This window comes from Electrona antarctica, assembly GCF_951216825.1.
Source record: "Electrona antarctica genome assembly, chromosome: 24".
In the NCBI taxonomy this organism is placed as follows: domain Eukaryota; kingdom Metazoa; phylum Chordata; class Actinopteri; order Myctophiformes; family Myctophidae; genus Electrona; species Electrona antarctica.
In genome coordinates this window covers 32129848-32155277 of record NC_136803.1, presented here as the reverse complement: position 1 = coordinate 32155277, position 25430 = coordinate 32129848, and the positions used below count along the sequence as shown (strand labels likewise).

At 44.2% G+C, this 25430-nt stretch overlaps 1 protein-coding gene across 1 annotated transcript; it reads right to left on the bottom strand.

Annotated features, from left to right (window-relative positions):
* Positions 1 to 13084: 13084 nt before the first annotated feature.
* Positions 13085 to 23792, bottom strand: LOC306917627 (cytoplasmic protein NCK2-like; the record flags this gene model as incomplete). Its single annotated transcript, XM_079495924.1, has 5 exons — positions 13085 to 13321; positions 15926 to 16216; positions 16602 to 16880; positions 20277 to 20536; positions 23786 to 23792. 5 exons carry the CDS (start codon positions 23790 to 23792, stop codon positions 13085 to 13087), a joined length of 1074 nt encoding a protein of 357 aa, XP_079352050.1.
* Positions 23793 to 25430: the final 1638 nt, after the last annotated feature.

The following is a 25430-nucleotide window of genomic DNA, read 5'->3' as shown; positions in this document are numbered from 1 at the left end:
CTGTCAAGTCGCAGGGCAGGGGTCCTGGGGTGAGGTCCCGATCGTCCCTGTACTTTGAAAACATAAACTACCAGCCCCTGTCTAGACAAAAACACACGCCTATTTATTTAACAGACAGCCTGTTTGAAAGACAGCCTGTCCCAGTGGCTCATCTGGACAGCAGACTTCATGCAGACCAATTTGAATAGCCTAAAAGAACGTCAAATGCACCGTGGTGAAGAACAAATCAGAGAAGTGCGTGTGTGTGTGTGTGACATGATAAAATAATCGTGTAAGATTATCCTGTAGTGTGTGATGCAGATGCTATCAGATTTCAGACATCAAACGGTAAAATAAATGTCAGATAATATGCGCCTCTACGCACGTCTCACTTGACTGGTAAAATAGCGCCATCTACTGCTTATTTAATATCTCCAAAGAAGCGCATTTTATCAGTGGATGGAAACAAGAAAAATACGCTTTTCTTTTTTCGAATTACTTACTTATTCGCTTTCTATTTTCGAAATGTTTTGATGGAAACCCACCTAGACATGCTCCTTATATGGCCAGTACAGAATTCATTCCATGTTGATCTTGCATGACCCCTCCCCTCCCTTATGCCAAAGCGCCAGTGGTCGCCCAGCAGTCTGCTGTCAACGAGGCGGATGCTTGCGAGGTCGCTTCTGGCCCTCAGGCGTCTTACTGGTTATTAGTGTGTGTGTGTGCATGTGCGCGTGTGCGTGGAATATTTCATTCATTTACATCCTTTTGTCGCCCCCAGATACCTTATAAGCCTAGTAGAGAGACAAGCACTGTTTACACCAAATTACCTCGTGCAGATATATTGTATATTGAGTGAATGCATAACATCGAAATACTGAAAAGTTTACAGCGGTAAGTAACTAAGTACATTTACTTAATAAAGTACAATTTTGAAGTATTTGTACTTTACTTGAGTATTTCCAATTTACTATACTTTTTACTCTAAAGTAACTCTACAGTACTGCATTGATACTTTTACTTAACTAAAACATTAACTGAAAGTTTATACCAAGATTTCCTACAGTATATGTATGATGTATAACTATTTCTGACAGGAAATGCACCAGTGTTGTTTTTGTCGACTAAAACTATGAGGAAAAATGTTCGTCGCCACTGACAAAAACTACATAAAAACGAAATAAAAACTAAGCCATGCTGACTAAAACTAAGAATAAATATACTGTTGATTTTGTCAACAAATAAAAACTAGACAAAAATGTTAGGAAGGGACTATAGTGGACAAGAGATCCAGTATAAGTCATTTTACACTTGGTTGCATGCTGAAAATAGCCGATCTACAAGCTATTTTCAGCAAGTGTAAAATCAGCCATTAGGAGTAGGACGGCATCAAGGCCCGCCAAAATACATTTTAGTCGACTAAATCACCTGTAGATTTAGTCGACTAAAATCTTATGATATTTAGTCGACTAAGACTAGACTAACACTAAAGCATTCCGGGTGACTTAGGTGACATTCACACCAGAAAGCTTTGCTGCGATTAAAACGAATCCTGCTGCGCATTGTCAGAAAGTGCACTTCGTTTGGCAGGTGTGAAGGCTCATTCAAATCCTAATGCGTATCAAAGAACCGCATTCTACTCTGAGCAAAAACGGGGATTTCGCTTCGCTTCCAATCGCACTTGATTACGATTCGGTGCAGGTGTGAATGCAATCCGCAGTAAATAAAGGAAATGAAGCAAACAATGTGGCGGGTGAGGAGCTAAACACAGTTGGAGACGGAGAAGGCATATTTTACGCAGCGCAAACTCTGCAAAGATGTCCCGTTACCGTGGATAGACGTGGTCGAATGAGGAGACTGAAGCCCTGATCGAAATGAGGACGAGTAGGCTACATTAATCAATTGCTTAAGGAAACACATAAAAACACTGCAGTGTATTATAGCCTACAGAATATTCGTGCCGTAAACATGGAGTGCTGTCACTGTGTGGGGACTGGGGAGTAGGGACTTTCATCTCGATAAACTTGTAAACATTTTGCGCTGCTGTCTGTTATATCAGTGCGCTCAGCGCTGTGTCTCCATGCCCAAAAGAACAGTGCGTGGCTGCGTGCGGAGAGAGAGAGAGAGAGAGAGAGAGAGAGAGGGTCCAGTCCCAGACGGCGCGACACATGCACGTTATGAGTATAATTGTATCACCATATATTTCACTGTGTAGGCTAGTTTATGAATGGAACACATTGATAAAGGTCCCCCCTGCTGCGTTTCCAATTGCTGCGGATGACAGTGTGAAGGCAAACTAAAGGCAAATTAAATATGCAAGAATCCCAACTTCTCCGCCCATTCGCATCAAGTCTACCGAAGTATTAGGTGGGAATGTGACCTAAAATGTGACTGAAACTAAATGAAAACTATTCATTCTAAAACTAAAATAGAAATTTGCTGCCAAAAACAACACTGGAATGCACAGGGAGACAGAGACAGACAGAGACAAAGAGAGAGACATGAGAGCTCTGGAAAACTCCCTCCAACACGGGGAGAACGGGGTAAGATTAACCACTTTTTGCTTAAGTTGTCCTGGAAGCAAGGCAAAATGAGATGGCAGTACAATCTAATGATCTACCCATATTTCAGGATGTCTTCTATCAATTGAAATGATGAGTAAGCATCTATGACAAAGGGCCATGAAAATATGACCTTTAAAAAAAAAAAAAGTGGTAATGTGGCTCAATTTGCCCCAGGTAAGGGGTAAGTTGATCCAAGTCAAGGGGTAAGTTGAACCACATGATATTTTAATGATGTGTATGATATTACATTTTAGACCTAGGTACATTTTGCTTTGTATAACATATATATATATATTACATGATGTGTCGAAATTTTACTTTGACCGACAAAAACCTGTTTTTTGTGTAAAAGAATGTTTTCTACTTTCACCATGTGCTTCCCAACTTCACAGCCAGGTGTAAATGATGGATGCTTACTAGATTTAAGGTCACATTGCAACACAGTTTTCTAGATAAAGGGGGTGGTTCAACTTACCCACTGGCTCATCTTACCCCGTTCTCCCCTATATTCTGAGAAAAATGACGTGCGCGTGACGAATACAGTGTTTGTGTTTCCGAGTCTGAAAGGCTCAGTCGAAATCCAATGTCACGCTAATAAATTATGTGACAGTGTAACCTACACTAGAGGAGAGAACTGGTCCTCCGGCAATGATATATATATATATATATATATATATATATATATATATATATATATATATATACTGCACTGCAAAAGTCTTTATGTACAACCTATAACAGACAGACGGGAACCACATGACGGGAACATAACCACCCCATGGAGAGTTTAGCACGCACACGCACGCACACACACACACACACACACACACACACACACACACACACACACACACACACACACACACACACACACACACACACACACACACACACACACACACACACACACACACACACACACACACACACATTTGTATTGGGCTACTATATTGTGAGGACTTTAGCGTTTTTGAATGGCATTTTCTTTTATACACGTTTACGATAGTGATCGAAGGTGACCGTAATATTTTAGTGTTTTTGTATTTCTACATGTCTCTAGTTTATATTTTGGTATGATAAATCTTCCAATTCAGTAGCTTAATGCCAGACTTGCCAGTTATCATCATGGCCATTGTGTGACCATACCATTAACAACCTGTATAAGGCAAAATGTTCAACATTTCATTATGCTTGTAATAGCTCGTAACGTGTCAAACTAGGGGGTTTCCATGATTCTGAATCTATTGCAAGCATTCGTTTTGCACAAAAGACACTCCTTGGCCTTATAGCCAAAGGTATCACCCTGTCATCCTCACACAGGATGCAGATTAAACAAGTGCATTTGGAAGTGGTATGTAGAAGGTAAAAAGGAAAAGCATCATTCACATTGTTGCACAGAGAAGAAGTGGGTGCTCTCACTCTCTGCTGCTTCTAACACAAAAGATGTTTGCAAGCCCACACAGCTGATTACTATCCATGCAATCATCTAAACTCACACACCTGCCTTAAAGGACCACTTCACCACTTTTCAACTCCTCTTCCTATAATTGGTCCTCACTAATGTTCATGATAAAATACCACAATTTTTTTCTACTCAGTCTGTGTCTCATAGGAGGGCTGTGGGCAGTTCAGAAACCCGTCCACCAGTGACATCATCAATGGGGAATCCATGCTAATAGAAACTGCAGGCTTTCTTTTCCTGAAAAGTTGCAATGCGATAATGGAAGCCATCGGTCTCACGATAATACAAATCTTAATATATTTAAAAACAAATCTTGTTTAAAAAAAAATCTGCCTAACGATGATGTCACTGGTGGACGGGTTTCTGAACTGCCCACAGCCCTCCTATGAGACACAGACTGAGTAGAAAAAAATGGTTGTTTTATCATAAACATTAGTGAGGACCAATTATATGAAGAGATGTTGAAAAGTGGTGAAGTGGTCCTTTAACTAGGCCAAATGTCACAGTGACCTCTTCTAATCTTTCAATATAAGGGTCCTTAAGTCTTTAAAAAAGAAAGCCTTTCTAAACATTATAACGGCATACAATATAAATTACATTATACAACAACACAGATGACACAAATTAAATTAATGAGCTGCCAAAATTGGAACAGGAACACATAACAATGAAGCGTATAGTATTGGCTACTCTCTCCTGATTGCGTGCCCTACATTCAAACCGCCGGTTATAATCAGTTGCGAGCAGTGGTCGGAAAAAGTACCCTCCTGCCTCCTGCCCTCTAAATACATCATCCTAACTCTAACACCAACCTGAAATCCTGAATCATTTCTTTAGTTTGATCTATTCCAGTGGTTCACAAACTTTTTCATGTCAAGGAACCCCAAATTGACAATAATTAGCCCACGGACCCCCATTTGAAGAGAAAAATGCCAGGGACCCCCATAAGAGAAGATGTTTTACGGCTCTAGCAGTGATTCTCAACTCGTTTAATTTCAAGGACCCCTCCAGTTTGACATGCATTAGTCTACGGACCCCTATTTAATGGCATTTCTATCTCTGAGACCCCAATTTATATTGTTAACCCATTTTGGGGCGGGAACCCCTTTTGGTGTTAGCATTATGTTATGCTTTAGCTATTGAAAAATAGCAGATCTACAAGCTCGTAGCGCGCCACTAGCTTGTAGGTCTGCTATTTTTGAAAAATCGAAGAACCACTGACATAGAAACATAGCTTTTTCAGAAAACTGTCAGGATGTAGAAGAAATTTTTAGAATCTGATCTCAAGGCAAAATGGGTTAAATCAATGTTAATTTAACTCTGAGAGTGTACAAATGGAACCAAATGGACCCGTTAAGGGTCCATTTGGTTCCATTTGTACACTCTCTGAGTTACAGACCCATAAGGGTCCATTTGGTTCCAAACTATCATTTAGCTGGGGACCCCCTGGAACTCCCTCAGGTACCCCTGGGGGTCCCCGGACCCCACTTTGGGAAGCACTGATCTATTCGCACAATAAAAACGGTAACATTATTATTATTATTATTATTGTATCATTATTATAAATAATGAGTCATCATGAGTTGTCCTGTTGTCTGTCTCAAACTCTACTATACTTTGGGGTCTAGTATAGCAGGCCAACGCACATGCACGGATTCAATCTCAGCACAGCTATATAGGCCTTTGTGGCAGCGGTGGCCGAACGGTTTGCGGAGCGGTCTTGATACCGGAAGGTCACCAGTTCGTATCCCCGGACCGGCACGTTAAAATTACCACCGATGAAGTGCCCTTGAGCAAGGCATTGAACCACTACCATGAAATGTTCTATGAGCAGGGCCTGGCTGTAAACAAGTATCTGATGCTTAGTCCAGTTACCCTGGGTAAATATAGTAACTTTGCTTTGCTTTGCTTTGCCTACTGAGAAAACATCTGCGCTCAATCATTACTTTATGAGTTAGTGCTGCGCCTGCAGGCTCTTCCTCTCTGACTCCCCGGGGGGAGAAATGTATATCCCTCAAGTGTTAGGAATCGGATTCAAGAGGTATACGTGTACCAACCTCCTCTTCCAGTCCTGACAGAGAGGAGACAGAGCACGCACGTACACAATCACCCGCATGCGCTCTCTCACACACATACATACACACCGACACGTACGTTATCGTCTCTGTGATTCATATACACATGCCTGCCTCTCGATCATGAAGCGCTTTATGTGTTGTCGTTGTTGTAATCCTATACCGGCATTCTCGGAATACATGGCACCTCTAAGACAAATAGCCTGTCTTGGCTGTTTATTATGCGCACGCGCACACACACACTCTAAAATAGTCTTGCCTCAGTGGTCAACAAAAACACCTTGAAGACCCTAATAGGAGCCCTCGTACAAGGTTTTCTTCGACAGCACCTCTAAGGCCCTTAAGGCCCAGGAGGGGTGCTTAAAGGTGGGTACTCGGGGACGGGCGGAGCGCCTGGTTCCCCGGGCCTGTTGTGAAATCGCACTAAGTACAGAGGAGTCCCAGGGGCGGGCGGTTCTTTCGGCCGCGGGACCCCACCACTTAAGGCCCAGGAGGGGTGCTTAAAAAACAAGGCTCCAGACTTCCCAAAACAAACTGGTAAGGCTATAGTACTGGGCCTCACCCCCCGAACCCACCTCACCTCTGCCCACTTCGACAGGCTGGAATGGCTTATACTGGGTTGACAACAGAGTACAGCATCTTGCAATGGGCCTGATCCACAAGATTCAATAGACCACCAAGATACCCATGTACCTAAATACTTCCTTAATGTCCATGTGCAACCCAGATTCGGCACAAACAAGGGACTAAATTAATTTCGCTCCTATGCCACAAAAATGTGGAACGCCCTACCAACTGTCATTAAGACATGTGAATCTCTTGACTCCTTCAAAACCGCTCTCAAAGGGCACCTACGGACGGCTGCAATTCGAAACTGCCCCCCGTAAAATCTGAATCCCCCACCCACCCCTTTTTCCCTCACTGTATAGGCTATGTTTCTTCCCCCTTTCTACCTCCTTTATGATGATTTCCTGTTTTTGGCTATATAGAAGTGTATATTTGTACGTCTCTAAATGTTATGATGAATTGAAAACGGTGGACCCTATTGTAAAGCTTTATGGATGTCGTCCACTCACAGTTAACAGTTTTTGTATTGAGTTGTCCTTGAAATGTACTGTAATTCTGCAAACTGTTAATAAATACTTCAATCAATCAATCAATTGCATTGGGTCACCTGAGTCCTATAGAACTGGCACTGTCTGTTTGATAAAGACTTTTGCAGTGCAGTATATTTAACCCATTTGGACCTGATGACGATTCTACAACTGTCTTCTAAAGCCTGTCATTTCATCCTGCAGCCGGCTCTGCATGGCCTGACAAGTTGGGAACCCTTCCTTGTCTTACCAAACATGTCAGTGTGTTGAACTTACCAAACTGTTGCATCAGCGTCACAATGTCCCCCATCCATATTGTGAAGTAATGCTGCCATCTGCTGGACACTCATGGAACCACACGCATCAACGCTCTGTTCCATCTTTATTCCTTGCACGACAGCTTCGCTGGGTATCGGCCTGTTCATTTACAATGAGTGGTGAATCCCACCAGCGGCGTCAACTTTGGGAGTGCCTGAGGGCTTGGGCGCCCACTGAAAAAATAATAAGCCAAATAGCACCCACTGAGATTAAGGCTGAAGATCCTCTCCCCCTGGTCATTTTGTCACGTAGGCACACACCTTTACGGTGTTCACAGAACAGGTATTCAAATGCTAATACGGTGGCTTTGTTCCAGTGACCGCACGGTTCATTCACACTCCGTCTCCTGCAGCAACACAACACTAACACAGTCAGCGGAGAGGCTGCTGTCTGTGTACCGTCGGCCCGTCTGTAAAGAGCCATGACTTGAGACTTGACAAACAGAGCCATCTCATATTATTGGTAATAAATTGGTCAAATCACGACATTGTTAGACCATCTGGGGGAAATAAATAAATAAATCTGCGTCGTCGTCGTCCCACCTAGCTAAAGGTAAAATCCACCCGCCGCTTATGGCTGAAACAATTTAATTATTTACTGTTGATCATGCTGAAATGTTGAAACAAGATGCTGAAACAATGTAATGTGTTCGTTAATTGTTGTGAACTGAAAGCGCGCACCACTGTATTTATTAGCAAACTGTAAATTATAAAGTACCAAAAAAATGTTTTTTTCCCCCGCTGCGGCGGGGGGGGGGGGGGGGGGGGGGCAGGGAGGCGGGGCGGGGGGCACCCACTGCCGTTAGAGGAACCTGCCGCCCCTGAATCCCACCACTGTACAGAGCAGTGCTTCCCAAACTTTTTCATGCCAAGGACCCCCAAATTGTCACTAATTAGCCCACGGACCCCCATTTGAAGAGATATGCCAAGGACCCCCATAAGAGAAGATTTTTACTGCTCTATTCTCAAGCCGTTTCATTTCAATACCCCCCAGTTTGACATGCTATTAGTCTATGCCGGACCCCCATTTAATGGCATTTCTATCTCTGGGACCCCCACATTTATATTGTAAAATCAATGTTAATTTAACTCTGAGAGTGTACAAATGGAACCAAATGGATTAGGGTCCATTTGGTTTGGTTCCTTGTGTACACTCTCAGAGTTACAGACCCATAAGGGTCCATTTGGTTAGTTACTTTCCACCACTGGACAGATCTGATGAGTGATGAGTGACAATGCGGGGAAGAAAGAAAACATGTCACAGATTCCTGTAGGAAAACCTTTAATTTGACAAAAGTATTCCAACTTTCACAGCACAAGCCTAACCGCACTCTCCAAGTACAGTACAGTACAGTACAGTACAGTACAGTACAGTACAGTACAGTACAGTACAGTACAGTACAGTGGCGCCGTGACATGTTAATTATTCTTTGTTTCTTCCTTTCGCATTAAATAGACATTATTACAGAGGAAATCATATTTAAATAACAGTGCTCAGTAACATTAAGACATCTTAAGAAAAAAAAAGATAAAAACAAACAAAAGAAAAACGCTAAGGAACTGAAAGGTTACATTTGCACCTAGTAGTTTCCGGTATGAACCGGTCAAGCATCCGTGACCTTAGCGTTATATTTTATATATTTTATATATTTATTTTATTTATATTTTAGCATTGACCTGTTCAAAAACAGCAGATGTAGGCTACACAAGCTCGCTTGTACATAGATGCCATTTTTGAAATCTTGAAAGTGTGAGAACTACTGATTTAGATTTTAGAAGGCATTTTGTACAGTCTGAATTGAAACGGTGGGCCGGGGACACGAGTGTGGGTCATGCAGCGAGACATTTTCACGGGGTCGTATAGATGAAGGACTCTTAGGAATAGATGCAGAAAATGCACGCACGCACGCACAAGCTGCGCGTACACACACACACGCACACGCACACTCTAGGATTATATTCAAACCAATCATTTCACAAATTAGCACACCTTAAATCAGTGGTTCTCAAACTCTTCCGTGCCAATTAGGGCCCCCCAAATTCATTTGTATTCATCAGAGGACATGCATTGCATGTTCTCCCCGTGTCCCCTAGGGTAGGTACCCTCACAAAAAACATGCAGTAATCCTGGTCTCTAAACTACCTCGCCCTGGCCAGCCGGGGCGCCTGATGGAGGGGGAAGGAACTGGTCGGAATGACGTGTTCCTTCCACGTGCTACGTCCGGCCGGGGAAACTCTCCCCTGTCAGGTGAAAAGAAGTAGCTTGGACTCCTCATGCATAGACGGAAGCATGAGGTCAGTCCGCTGCGCCCCCCCAGGTTGGCAGAGGAAGTGTAGCGCCCAGGATTACATTAGATAATTGACAATGGGTTGCAAAATCGTGGGATAAAAATTATTAAATAAATAAATAAAATAAAAAGAAAGAACAAGAGGCCGCGAGACAAGAGAGAGCAGTGGTTCGATAAAAAGACAAAAAAAAGAGGAACAAAACATCAAAGGCTGGCACTTCATGCTCCATGGCTCGTGTTGGACGAGAAACCAACGCTGGAAGCAAAATGTGTAATGTGTGTGTGTGTGTGTGTGTGTGTGTGTCTTTACAGACAGGATAGGTTTAGCTGTTGGGGTTAGAGTTTTCACTATTGTGCGGCGATGACACAAACTGGAAAATAGCCGATCTGCAAGCTTGCAGCTTTACGCTTTTCAGCTTTAGCCTTATAAAAATGGCAATTTGGAAAAGAAATTACATTCGTTAAATCGGCATCATAATATGTTGATGTACGTGTGTGTGTGTGTGTGTGTGTGTGTGTGTGTGTGTGAGAGAGAGAGAGAGTGTTGACAAAATAACTGTCACTGGAAGTCAAGGCGTTTGGGCGGGTCCGCGGGAAGCAGCAGGCCTCATTGTCAACCCCGTGCCCAGATTTGCACTTGTCTGCTACACTGAAATGGAACAGTGCCTGAATTAGTGTAATTGGTAACACCTGTGAAGGACGTAATTAAGGAAGAGGCCAAACTTCTTTCCAGTATGGCCGCTGCGCATCATCGAGCCCCATTATTCATTCAGTTAGTGTCTATATATTAGTAGAGGACAAACATGGCATCATTCTTTGACATTATTCTTTGTTCATATGTTCACTAACAGTGTTCACAGTCATATTGACATCTGGGCAACTGTCACTCCTATTCAGAGGCGGCCGGTGGTACACGCACCGATATGCGCTCCGTCCAACGTTCTGTTATCAATCCTTGAGAACTGCATCTATTCACCCCCATCCATCCATCCATCCATCCATCCATCGCGACTCAAGCGCAGACGTTCTTCGTTGTCTTGCCAGGTGGAGAGATATGTACGTCACACCTCAAGTTCAAGTTCAAAGAAAATGATGATGATGCACATCCTCCGTTTTTTTGGGTGCTGAGCCACATTGCAAAAAAAACAGAATCATGAAAAAAAAAGAATAGAGAGGCTCGCAACTCACTTTTAAATGCTAAAACTTTTATTTAGGGCAGCGATACGAGGTATTTTTTCAAGTCCTGTAAGTGACCTTTGCGGACGGGATTTCTTTCAAAATAGAAGCTCGGGATGCCGGGAAGATATGGCTCCCCCACTTCCGTTCCGGAAAAAAACCGGGAGACATATTTTTGCTTGCTTACCTTTAAAGATTACGATAAAAGTCGCTGATGATCGCTCGCTTCATATTTTTAACGAGAGGCATGTTGAAGTCAGAAATGAAGAGCTTAGTATATCCATCTGGTCAAAACACGCGTGCTGAGCCTTTCTTTGTGAACGGTAAACAGGGAAGTGAACGACAACGCACATGCGCGAAAGAGCAAGGAATATGGTGCAGGAGAGGCCGACAAAAAAAATAAAAAATATTCAGAATATTTTTTAAAAGAGTTCTGAGCCTTCCACTTGTTTTTCATACCTCTTTAACCCAAGTGGTTACGATTTAAAAAAAATTAGCAGATCTACAAGCTCATAGCGTGGCACCATGTGACACTCTATGAGTTTGTAGATCAGCTATATTTGAATTGCCAAAGTATAAAATAATGGATAACGGGGTTAAAATCGCTTTCCCGGTTTTAAGAGATAAGAGACCACATCACCCATTTTCAACCTCATCTTCATACAAAAAATAATAAAAAAATAAAATAACCCGTACAGGGCGTACAGACGGAACCAAATTCTATTTTGTATTGGATTTTCCACAGACGAATCTTATAGATTGCGTCATGTAAGATAATAAATCTCCCCGGCGATTCTGTGAGGTATGTGACCCATGGGGGTATAGCGGCCTCTAGCGGCAGCAGCGTGCGTCACACTTCGGATAGCCTCAGAAACCCAGATGTTTTTTTTCCAGGGAGAAAAGAAAAGTCTGGGGCAGAGTCCACTTCAATTTGGCATACAGTAGCGCAAACGTCGTTCACTCTGCTGATTTCTGATCGTCTGCACCTTTGTTAACTTGACGGACACACGTACACTCACACACTCCTCTCTCTCTCTCTCTGTCGCTCTAATTAATTAGTCTCATGTCGCGCAGCTGCGCCTAGTTTCTCCCGGCGGATTCTGCCGGAAGCTGCCTATGCCATAAAAAGCATAGGTGAGTTCCAGTCTACACTTCGGATAACCCCGGAGGCCGCAGGTGTTTTGTCTTCGAAGGAGGGGGCGAGACATGCACGAGAAGTGGCAAACGAGCGGAGTGAACGTCAGCGTTCCCCGCCATGTGGAGCAAGACCTCCTAAGCTGTAGAGGCTATCATTTGTTTTGGGGCGGAAGTTTGCAGGATTTTGGCGGAAATTACCGCTCAAGGAAATTACGTTGATGCTTTACAAATCAGTTTACATTCTCCGTGAATGAAGTGTTACTTGTGATTGGTCGGAATAATAATATCGTATCCGGGGGAAATACATTTGTCGGATGTTCCGGACCGACACTTCCACCGATAGCTTCTCTGCCTTAGGTTGTGACCAGGCTTTTATCTTTGCAGATGAGTAAGGCTGGGACCTATAGCTAGGGGGGGTGGGGGTTTGTGGGGACATAGGTTGGTGAACCAACAGGAAGTCCCCGGGGAGACGGCTCCGCCCCTCTCTTTCAGGCTTAGGCCTCATTCACACCTAAAAGACACCTGTCTTGTCCATGTCTTGTCCGTTTCTAATGGCCGCCCCAATGCATTTCCAATGGAAGTCACATGGTTTGACCAAACATTTTTGTTTGATGGCTGTGTTCTGCCCCCCTCCCCCCATCAAACAAAAATGTTTGGTCAAACCATGTGACTTCCATTGGAAATGCATTGGGGCGGCCATTAAACACGGACGAGACACAAGACACGGACAAGACTGGTGTCTTTTAGGTGTGAATGAGGCACACGTCGGAGCTCCACTGAGAACCGGCCTTACCGATAAGACGTCAGTCCTGCAAAAAATAAAATAAATAAACTAAAAGCAACCGGAACCAACCTATATTAGCTCAGAGCATACTTGTATTTTAGGCTCTACCGTTGATCCCGGCCGGTATACATAATTTATATATAATTATGTAAATTCTATGTGTAATAATTATTGTTTGTATACAGTGTTTTGCTCATCGTGATCCTCATCAGTGCAGCGGTCGCAGCAGGTACAGTTTGTCGCCGTGCTCGCCGGTGAAGATGGGCGCCTTGCGGTAGTGCTCCACCAGCTCGTCCAGGGTGGAGAAGCGCCGCTGGCCGATGCAGTAGACTCCGCCTCCGCCCGACTCCTCCACCCCCAGACCCTCCCCCTCCCCCAACAGCTGCTGCACCCTGAAGTGTTTGTTCTTGCCCGCCGCCTTCAGCGACACGGAGAAGTCGTTGGGCTGGAGCGGAGAGAGAGAGGGCGAGAGAGGTATGGCAGAGAGAGGGAGAGAGGTAGAGGGGGAGGGAGAGAGAGTGAGTAGGGTTGGTAACTCATGTGTGTTTCAGAACCAGTGTTGTTTTTGTCGACTATAAACCGACTATAAAGACGAAAAATTTTCGTCGATACCCTCTTTCACTGACTAAAAGTAATGAAACAAAAATAAAAAGGAATCTATGATGACTAAAACTATGACTTAAATATATTGACAATTTCGTCAACAAATAAAAACTAACTAGACTAAAATGTTAGGGAGGGACTAGTGGACAAGAGATCCAGTTTTATGCTAGGTTGCATGCTGAAAATAGCAGATCTACAAGCTCACAACGCATCGCGCTGCGACGCGACGTGATGTGACACGACGTGAAAAGAAACACAAGGTTTCATAGTTATCTGTGACCTTCGATCGCAATTAATTCATATGCTAATTAATGCTTATAGTCCGACCCAACCCAAAGCCCGACAAAATATCTGACCAATATGGAGTCGCCCAAGTTGAAATAACTAGACCTGTACGTGCCCGTCGCAGTCGGCCACCGGCCTACTTGGGAACGATGCAACTTGGGAACCTAATGATATACGTTGTCATAGCACCCGTTTTAACTGTCAGCCGGTGTCCCACATGGAGATCTGTGTATTATATGTGCCTGTGTGTGTGAAGACTGCAAACTGAAAAGTGTACTTGGCAATCAATTCGGCCCACTGGCAGAGCCTGATTGTTTGAGCCTCAATTGGCTGAGGCAGAGGCTGGAAATTGCACAGGTGAAAGGAGTTGGCCTTATTAGGCCCACTGGCAGAGCCTGGCCCAGGTGAAAGGAGTTGGCCTCATTAGGCCCACTGGCAAGCCTGACCAGAGCCTTTTGTGGTGGTTCTGGAGAACCGTGGGTCCGACCAACTCGATACCAGGCACTGCACTCCCTGTGGGGGTGTGGAACGCGTGTGTCGAATGTGAAGTCGGTGGGTCAAACGGTTCTCGAGTTACGTGCATACAACCGTACACACACGTACGCACGCAGATACGTTGTGCATTATATTGTTTAGATAGTTGTACAATTTCTAATGATAGTGTTGTATAATTACATTTGCTGTAGCCTATAGTAATCATGCCAGGGAATCACTTTATTTATTATAAAATTAAGTGATAAACTATCATTCATATTTTCACTCATTCTACTGTACAATGTACGGAAATATTTATAATACTTATAATAAATATATAGGAACCGTTAAGAGAACCGTTAGTAACCGGACTCGTTAACCCATTCTCAGCGCTGCACCGAGAGCTGCGCTATGAGCTTGTAGATCTGCTATTTCTTTTTAAATCATTAAAATGTGGCGCAAATCTTTGAATATATATTCTTTCACAGCGTGAAAGAATATATATTCAAAAATCTTTGCTTCTGGGAGGTCCCTGGAACAACACATTTTCAGATGGGGGTCGGCAGGCCAATTACATATATTTTTAGGGGTCCTTGACATAAAAATGTTTGAGAACGACTCACAGAAACATTTTTCAGAAAACGGTCACGATTTAGAAGACATTTGTCGAATCGTCCTCAGGTCTAAAGTAAAGGTTCCGGAAAGAACCGAAACTGGAACCCTAGCCATAAAGACTATCCATAGTCTTTTGAATAAAATTCCATCTAGTTTTAGCCTTGATGGTGTCGTAATGCCTGATTTTACACTTGTTTACACTTGGTTGCCTGCTGAAAATAGCTGATCTACAAGCTCACAACACGTCACGCTGCAGAGCGCAACACCGGAGCGCAACCAAACATAAAATGACTTCTTCTCCACTAGTCCCTCCCTAACATTTTAGCATAGTTTTTAATTTGTTGACGAAATTGTCAATAGTAGTACTTTCAGTCATCATAGCTTAGTTTTTTTACTTTTATTTCGTTTTGGTCAGAGAAAAAAGGTAGTCGACGAACATTTTTCGCGAAAGTTTCAGTCGACAAAAGCAACACTGAAGAGAAGGAGAAATGACATTATGAACAGTCGCTCTGGATTAAGAGCGTCTGCTAAATGCCTAAATTGTAAATTGTAAATTGTAACAGTATGAACTTCAGCCAGAACACCAGCAGAGGGAGCCAGGGTTCCACTGTCAAATTTCTAATTGCTTCAACAGCTATTGACAACTTTTTTTTCCAGGATGGGTTTTTTTTTGCTGAGAACTATGTGGAAAAAGAGAGAATGCTTTCCCAGACGTTCACATGTGAAACATGTGTTCCATTACAACCACAATCTCCAGCAGTGGAAAGTACAATTTTCAGATACTTTTACTCCAGAGTATTATTAAAGTATTTTTTTCCCTCAATACTTTAAATCCACTCCCAGGCGTGTCACAGGGTATCAGTTAAAGGTCTATAAGTTTCCATTTGGTTACCAACTCTCCATCATTTAGCTGGGAACCAACTGGAACCAGGACCACTGGTTGAAAACCAGTGTAAAATCAATGTTAATTTTTAGTACAAATGGAACCAAACGGACCCATTAGGGTCCGTTTGGGACTTTGGGAACCACTGGACTAAAATGACCGACCCTGTGACCCCCGTCCGCGACTCACCGACGACTCGCTGTCGCGGACCAGGAAGTCTCCATCGGCGCCGCGTTCGTTGAGGACGCCCTCGGCCTGCTGCCGCGTCACGCCGCCGTAGTACCACGCCTTGCCGGCGAACTTGCCGACGCGTGCCGGGCCCGCCACCGCGTAGAGCGGGGGGGAGGGGGCGGAGCCGGTGGGGGCAGGGGCAGGGCTGTCGCCCAGGACCACCACGTAATTCTTTGGCACGAGTCCCAGCTCGCCACGGGCGCTCCGGCAGCGCCACCACTCGGGGTCGTTCTCCGGCTTCTCCACCACCTCCACACGATGACAGAGAGAGGCCCACAGAGAGAGAGAGAGAGAGAGATAGCAATTTTCAGCATGCAACCAAGTGTACAATCAGCCATTACGACGCCATCATCGTTATTTTTGTCGACAAAATCTACTGTAGATTTAATCGACTAAAAGCGTGATATATTTTTTACATATAATTTATCTGTCACTATTATTTTTTTCAGCTTTATACTGCATATTTGTCGATTCCTTTCTGAAGGAATTTTCACAATACAAAAACACATAATAAAAACAGTATAAAAAAAAAGAAACTAAATGGAATTTCATTCAAATCAAAGGACTATATGACTAAAACTAGATCAAAATTGTGCGTCAACAGAATCAAACACTGATCAACAGAAAGCAGCACCTCCATGACCTCGCCCTTCTCGAAGTTGAGCTCCTCGTCCGTCACGGAGCTGAAGGGGTACAAGGTCTTCACCGTGTGGAGCACCGGGTCCCACGCCACGCCTCCGCCGCCGCACGATTGGCCGTTGGGCTCCGGCGATGCTGTCCCGCCCACTCTCTGGTAGGCGGGGTCACCACCGCCGCCTCCTGCCCCGCCTCCTCCGCGGGTCGACGACGGCTCGACAGACGCCGCCTCCCCGTCGCTCTCCTCCAGAACGTAATTGGACGGGAACCAGCCCACCTGCGACAGCGGAAGAATTAAGCACTTTATACTTTATTCGGATCCCCATTAGCTTAAATTAGACTAAAACCAAGATGAAAAATGTTCGTTGACTACCTTTTTTCACTGAGGAAAACTAAATGGAAACTAAATGAATACAAAGCTACGATGACTAAAACTATGAGACTAATTATACTGACAATTTCGTCAACAAATAGAAACTCGAATTACTAGACTAAAATGTTAGGAAGGGACTAGTGGACAAGAGATCCAGTATAAATTATTTTACAATTAGTTGCATGCTGAAAATAGCTGATCTACAAGCCCACAACAGATCGGCTATTTTCAGCAAGTGAAAAAAACAGTCATTACGACGGCATCAAGGCCCACCGAAATACATTTTGTTCGACTAAATTACCTGTAGATTTAGTTGACTAAAATCTTATGATATTTAGTCGACTAAAACTAGACTAACACTAAAACATTCCAGGTGACTAAAATGTGATTAAAACTAAATTAAAACTATTCAAGAGACTATGACTAAAACTAAAATCAAAATTTGCTGCCAAAAACAACACTGCCACAAAGTCTTCCTGGGGTCCACACAAAAATGCACACAATAAAAACAGATAATTGAACTTTAAACAGACAAACTCTAGTTATCAGCTAAAACAGTGAAGTCGCTCTGCATTTACAAATACTAATAATAATACATTTTTAAAATACAATAAGAATAAGGTACAAAAAATAAAATAAGTAACTTTTACTTAAAGGACAATTTTGGGGTTTTTTTTCAACAAAGGTTCATGTTTTAGGTTGTTTTTTAGAGAAAGTAAAATATGAGGGTTCATTTCTTTTTCATTTGCTGCTTTCTTTCTTTTTTGCGATTGTAGCCTTTTTTGAAAAGAGCATTCGAACAAGTGGCTAAATGTGTGTCTTTTTTCACACTTTTACTGCAATTCTTTATTATTATTTACTATAGTCCTAATAATACTACTACTACTAATAATAATAATAATAATAAACTTTACTTATAGGGCACCTTTCATGACACGAGTGCAGCGCAAAGTGCTTTATAGAAAAAGAATACTAAAAAAAACTAAGCATATCAAACAACATAAAAGTCAAGGCACAGTCAAAATACATAGAGTACTAAAAACATCACATGAAAACAGAGCAAGGTCAGTGGAAAGCAAAAAAACAAAGGCAAAGAATTACAGAGGCATTAAAAATAGGCAGAGCAGTGGGAATAACAGAGAGATAAAAGGTAGAAAAAAAAGCTCAGCCAAATGCAAGAGCAAAAAAGTAGGTCTTAAGCTGTGTTTTAAAAATGTCAAATGAGGGCGCAAGTCTAAGGTGAATTGGGAGTTTATTCCAGGCCATCGGAATAGGCCGTAGCCTCGGTCCCAGCCTTACTCGTCTGCGAAGAGAAAAGCCTGGTCACAACCTAAGGCAGAGAGAAAAGCCTGGTCACAACCTAAGGCAGAGAGAAAAGCCTGGTTTACAACCTAAGGCAGAGAGAAAAGCCTGGTCACAACCTAAGGCAGAGTGAAAAGCATCATGGTCACAACCTAAGGCAGAGAGAAAAGCCTGGTCACAACCTAAGGCAGAGAGAAAAGCCTGGTCACAACCTAAGACAGAGAGAAAAGCCTGGTCACAACCTAAGGCAGAGAGAAAAGCCTGGTCACAACCTAAGGCAGAGAGAAAAGCCTGGTCACAACCTAAGGCAGAGAGAAAAGCCTGGTCACAACCTAAGGCAGAGAGAAAAGCCTGGTCACAACCTAAGGCAGAGTGAAAAGCCTGGTCACAACCTAAGGCAGAGAGAAAAGCCTCATGGTCACAACCTAAGGCAGAGAGAAAAGCTTGGTCACAACCTAAGGCAGAGAGAAAAGCCTGGTCACAAGCTAAGGCAGATAAAAAAGCCTGGTCACAACCTAAGGCAGAGAGAAAAGCCTGGTCACAACCTAAGGCAGAGAGAAAAGCCTCATGGTCACAACCTAAGGCAGAGAGAAAAGCCTGGTCACAACCTAAGGCAGAGAGAAAAGCCTGGTCACAACCTAAGGCAGAGAGAAAAGCCTGGTCACAACCTAAGGCAGAGAGAAAAGCCTGGTCACAACCTAAGGCAGAGTGAAAAGCCTGGTCACAACCTAAGGCAGAGAGAAAAGCCTGGTCACAACCTAAGGCAGAGAGAAAAGCCTGGTCACAACCTAAGGCAGAGAGAAAAGCCTGGTCACAACCTAAGGCAGAGAGAAAAGCCTGGTCACAACCTAAGGCAGAGAGAAAAGCCTGGTCACAACCTAAGGCAGAGAGAAAAGCCTGGTCACAACCTAAGGCAGAGTGAAAAGCCTGGTTTACAACCTAAGGCAGAGAGAAAAGCCTGGTTTACAACCTAAGGCAGAGAGAAAAGCCTGGTTTACAACCTAAGGCAGAGAGAAAAGCCTGGTCACAACCTAAGGCAGAGTGAAAAGCCTGGGGGCTCAGAGTGTTTCCACTAAGGAAAGTAGGCTTTCTAATGACACAACCCGCCTTTGTTTTGGTGAGTAGCAAAAACGTTTTTATTTACGCTAAAGAGGAGAGGCTGGTCTGCATTCATGCGAGCGGCGGTAGTTGAGAGTAACATAGCTCTAAATGCAACGCATTAGAGCTATGGACCAGAGCTAACTAGACCCAGGAAATGTCATCTGGCCACGAAAGATCACGGGATCTATTGAATGTGATTCAAGGGGGATACTATAGGGGGATGCCATTAGCCTCGGTCCCAGGCTTACTTTTCTGCGAAAATAAGAGCCTGGTCACAACGTAAGGCAGAGAAGCTATCAGATGGATGTATCCTCCGGAACATCAGTCAGATGTATTTCCCCCGGATACGATATTTTCCCGACCAATCACAACACTTGTTTCATTCGCGGAGAATGTAAACTGATTTGTAAAGCATCAACGCCATTTCCTTGGCTAAAATCTCGCAACTTCCGCTTTTCAGCGTAGGTCTTGCCCAGGGTGGGATGCCATAGGCTCAATGTGTCAGTTTGTCACCTCCCCCTTCACAGTCAATATAATCCTTGTGGCCAGATGTAATTTCCTGAGGTCTAGTAGGACTATAGTAAATAAAAATCACACCGGTGTGAAGTGAGGTTAGTCGACTAAATATCATAAGATTTTAGTCGACTAAATCTACAGTTGATTTAGATACCGTCTTTCAATTGCTACCAAGTGTAAAATGACTTATACTGGATCCACTAGTCCCTCCCTAACATTTTAGTCTAGTTTTTATTTGTTTGACGAAATTGTCAGTATATTTAGTCTTAGTTTTAGTCATCGTTTAGTTTACATTTCATTTTCGTCAGTGGAAAAAGGTTAATCGACGAACATTTTTCGTCTTAGTTTTAGTCGACGAAATCAACACCGTTGAAGACCCACCTGGCCCGCGCTGCTCCCTCGCCACCAGCCGTCGCTGCACTTCTCCATGACGACGACCTTTGACCCCTTGACGAGGGTCAGCTCGTCCTCGCGCTCCGCCGCGTATGCAAACTTGACGAGCGCCGGCACGCTGAGGTCGTAGACGCGCTCGCCGGCTCCGCCCCCTCCGCTGCCATTGGACGACGGGTACGAGTCGGCGTCCGTGCTGGCCGTGGGTGAGACGTCCCGCGCACTCGTCTTCCTCTTTGTCCTCCCTAAGCCTGGGAGGGAGGGGGAGAAGAGAGAGAGAGAGAGAGAGAGAGCGCTTATAGATCTGCTATTTTCACTAGTTTGGGCAAACGTCTAATCTCTCTTTTGGGTCTCGAACTGAAAAGTTTGGGAACCGCTGCCCTATATAGGGGTCCCGGACCCCACCCTTGCCCCAGTTTTAATTTGCCCCTGATAATTTTGGGGGATCCTCCAACTCAAATATTATTATTTTGAGTGGTCCCCAGCTCAAATATGATCATTTTGGGGGGTCCGTCCTCCAGCTCAAATATGATTCCTTTGGGGCCCATGAGCTCAAATGATTATTTTAGGTGCGGTCCCCAGTTCAAATATGATGAGCACTAAGGAGCTGTCTGTCTGTATTGTGTGATTAGTTCAGAAGTGGCCAGGACTAGTGCGGTATAGGTATTGATTATCAATGCTCATTTGCAACGGCTCTGTGTGCTACAGCTGGAATACTAATGGATATCTCTGTGGCTATGCATGGTGGCTCTCAAATGCGCCCACTAAATAATGGGCCTTGATGTTAAAAGGGTTGAAAACCGCTGGATGTATTGTGTATATTGAATCTGTGCGACTGAGATTAGAACCACTCTTCCACCTGTCTTCTTTTGTTCTCGATCCCTTTCTCCCCTCTCTCCCTCTCCCTCTCTCTCCCTCCCCCTCTCCCTCTCTCCCCCTCTCTCCCTCTCTTCTGTTCATCTCTCCTGGTCTGTCCTCCTCCCGGGGGAGCGCAGGCAGGGGGCGCTCTTACGGAAAGGTCACGAAACAAACACTGCCACACCCATCCCCCCACCTCTCCTCTCCTCCCGTGCACGCACACATCCACACACACATACACCCACACACGCACGCACCCACCCACCCACCCACCCACAGTGATTTAGAGCAAGGCAAAGACGAGGTAATTCATAAACTATTACTATAGGATGCCCGGTGATGAATCTGTCTACATATCATGCTATCTAAGTTACATTTAACCTTTGCATAGGACTGCAAGGTCGTCAGGGCTATACGACAACTGCTACATATGTTAATGGAATTCAAACACGTGTGTGTGTGTGTGTGTGTGTGTGTGTGTGTGTGTGTGTGTGTGTGTGTGTGTGTGTGTGTGTGTGTGTGTGTGTGTGTGTGTGCATTCGTGTACACACATCTGCATTCATGTCAGCCTGTGTGCATGCTATGGGACTGCCATGCAAAGCAGCATGTTCTGCTGAGCACCACACGCACGCACGCACGCACGCACGCACGCACGCAGTGTGTATTAAAGAACACAGCAAGGCAGAAAAAACAGTAACTGGGTATTAATAATAAATAGACACATATGCTGAAATAAACCCCTATAGGGCTGAAAATATGCAGCCGTGTGTAGAGAAGCGTGCCAGTAGTAGTAGTAGTATTGCTTATGTAGTTACATGTCTGAAAATACACATGAACCCGACCAACATGATGACAGTGCTGTCAAACTAATCTATGAGGATATCTATGAATGAGACTTATAGGAGGGGCCCGGACAGGAGTCAACCCATAGAGCCTAGTCCCTCCACATGGCAGAATTGTACCTCCCAGTCCCAGCAGAGTAGTTCCGGAGTGGATCCAACAGACTGTGTGGCCCTGGTCTTGCCCTAGTGGGTCTGATCGAGGGTGGCTACTGGGACGTAAGTCGGGACTTGATCACACCCGGCAGGGTCACCTGAGTGAGGGGTATGATGTTCGCGAGACCCGAAACCCCGATGACCTTGGGATACATCACTGAGGATACGTCCCAGGTGCATCCAAGCGATGTATTTTCGTTCTTATTTAATCTTAATATTTAATCTGCAACACAATTTTATCCCTGCTTCATCATGAAAAATGTTGCAGACAGGGTCCATTTGGTTCCATTTGTACACTCTCGGGGATTCAATCATTTTTTTCAAGGTTTTTTTTTTTTTTTACATAATAGGTATAGTTATAGGTATATAAGTGGTTCTTATACATTTTCATGTCAAGGAGTCCAAAAATTATATGTAATTGGCCGCCGACCCCCATCTGAAAATATGTTGTTCCAGGGACCCCCCAGAAGCAAATATTTGAGTTAAAATCGTTCGCTCTGAAATAATATATATCCAAAGATTTGCGCCACATTTTCACGATTTTTCAAAAATAGCAGACCAGTTCATAGCGGTGCCACGCTATGAGCTTGTAGATCTGCTATTTTTCAATAGCTAAAGTATAACATGATGCTTAAAACACCAAATGGGGTTCCCGTCAAAAATGGGTTAAACTAGTCGACTACTAAACGAGGCAATTAGTCAACTAGTAAAATCACTAGAAGTGAAAGCCCTACTACCCAGTGCCTGTGCTCTTGGGCTGACCATAATTCATGCCAGTCTCTCATGCACATCAACAGGTCCACAGTCCACCTGAGAGCCTCCCTCTGAGGGATGGGACGCTATTCTTAGTGTCCGACAGGAAATTAAGCAAAAAAAAAAAAAAGTTATAAAAACAAAAAACAAGTCAAGCTGTGCCTGGGCATACTGAAAGGACTGGCGGCTTAATGACGAAAATACCTTTATCCCCAACCTATACATGACGACTGATGCATGGAGGCTGGGCGCGCACGCACGCACGCCACCTCTTATTGTTCTCTGACAGTGTCTTGGACGTGCACACTAATTCACCTGGTCTCTCTCTCTCTCTCTCTCTCTCCTCCTCCCCACACCCCCCATGGCAGAGCGAGGTCTTGACCGTGACAAAGGAGCGCTAATTGCTTTCGGAGCCAAACTGCATCCATCACTAACGCTGCCGAAGAGACACAGCAAAGTGCATCACCGCATTCACACACACAGTTGTTGCTAAGAGACACGAGAGAGAGAGAGAGAGAGAGAGAGAGAGAGAGAGAGAGACAGAGGCCCTGGGTAGGTGAGGCACTTTTTAAAATGGTAAATGCTACCATTATCCAATGCACGTTACAGTCATCCAATACGGCGGTGTTTCTCAAACTAAAAACAAAAAAAATTGTTGTTGTCGGGCAGAAACCTCATATCTTATTCTAACTTTTTTTCACACACACACACACACACACACACACACACACACACACACACACACACACACACACACACACACACACACACACACACACACACACACACACACACACACACACACACACACACACACACACCCTCCCAATGCAGCCGTTGCGGGTTCTATTAGAGAAATGAATCATCTTCTTGTCCCTATAGTTACATACTCACGAGGCATGCTTGCTGTGTGTTATTGATCCTATTAGAGTGCCGCCTCTATCAGAGACAATCTAATCACTGAACAGCATCAGTACAAGACGCAGTATATCAGTCTGATGACGAGGCCACACTGATATAAAAAGAGTGTCCGCCATAGGATTAAAAGTAACGTTACCAACACCGATTATGACGTATACTGTACCCAATACCAATACCAATACCACCCAAATGTGCTGACCTCATCACATTTGTGATGATGGCTATGGTCGTTTTTAGCCCAAGGAGTGTTTTTTGTGCAAAACTAATGCTTTGAATGGATTCAGAATGATGAAAACCCCCTAGTTTGACACGTCACATGCTACTTAAAGAATGATTACATTTAGATTATTTTGCCTTATACAGGTTGTTAATGGTATGGTCACATTATTACTCAAATTGCTCAACATGCAACTTTTATACTAATCACCAGTTCTGGGTTTATACAAATTCCAGTAGACTGTGGTGCATCTTAACCTGCTCTTATCAAAAGCATCTTTGCTGTGTAACTGTCTTTGTAGGAAGACCAACTCGTGTGGATGGAAATCACTCCAGCCTCCTCTCTCTCTCTCTCTCTCTCTCTCTCTCTCTCTCTCTCTCTCTCTCTCTCTCTCTCTCTCTCTCTCTCTCTCTCTCTCTCTCTCTCTCTCTCTCTCTCTCTCTCTGCTGTGTGCGTTCCATATGCTCTCAGTCATCACCGTCCCAGAGTGCCATCGGGCGTGAAGGAAAATCTTTGCCGCAGCAGACGGAAGGTGACGATGGCAAACAAGACGCGCTCCACGCTGAGATCAATGCATGGCAAGGCACCAACACAGCGGGGGTTGGCAGTTCGGCCGGGTATAGGACAGGTCAGTGCCTGCCGGCTAAAGGATGGTGTTAGAGGCTTTGAGGTCACCGATGACAGAAGTATGGCAGTAAGGTGACCCAGCCGGGGTGATCAAGTCCCGACTTACGTCCCAGTAGCTACCCTCGATCAGACCCACTAGGGAAAGACCAGGGCCACACAATGCGTTGCTCCGGAACTACTCTGCCAGGACTGGGAGAACCAGATTCTGGCGAGTGGAAGAACTAGGCTCTGTGGGTTGACTCCTGTCCGGGCCCCTCCTACGTCTCACCAGGTCCACTCCTGCTCTCACCAGGCCCAGGACCTGTGCGTTGCACCTGTGTATTTTACCTTCTTCTGGTCTACTTTGCTTTCTTTCTTCCAACTGCACTCTCCTTCAATGTAATGATGAGACTTCTGCCCTCTCTCACTCACAACAGGTGTAACCAACACGCTTAATTAGCAGAAGCACAGATGAAACAAGGACACATAATTGAGAACCCTCAACACATAGAACACACTTACACCAGGGCTCCACACTTGTTTCCTCCTCACGGAGGACACAGGCTGGGGCGCCAACCCATACATTCCGGCTGTTACCCGTCTATCCGGTGGTCACCAGACTATACCATAGTCTATTCCTATGAGTTACTATGAATAGAATAACTATAACTAAAAAACATGATAACATAAAATGTACCCAAACATGGCGTGTACCCAAACACGACATTTTCACCTTAATGCAATGAGTTGCATTGGTGTGGTTTACCTTAAAAAAATGTTTCGTCCCGACCCGAC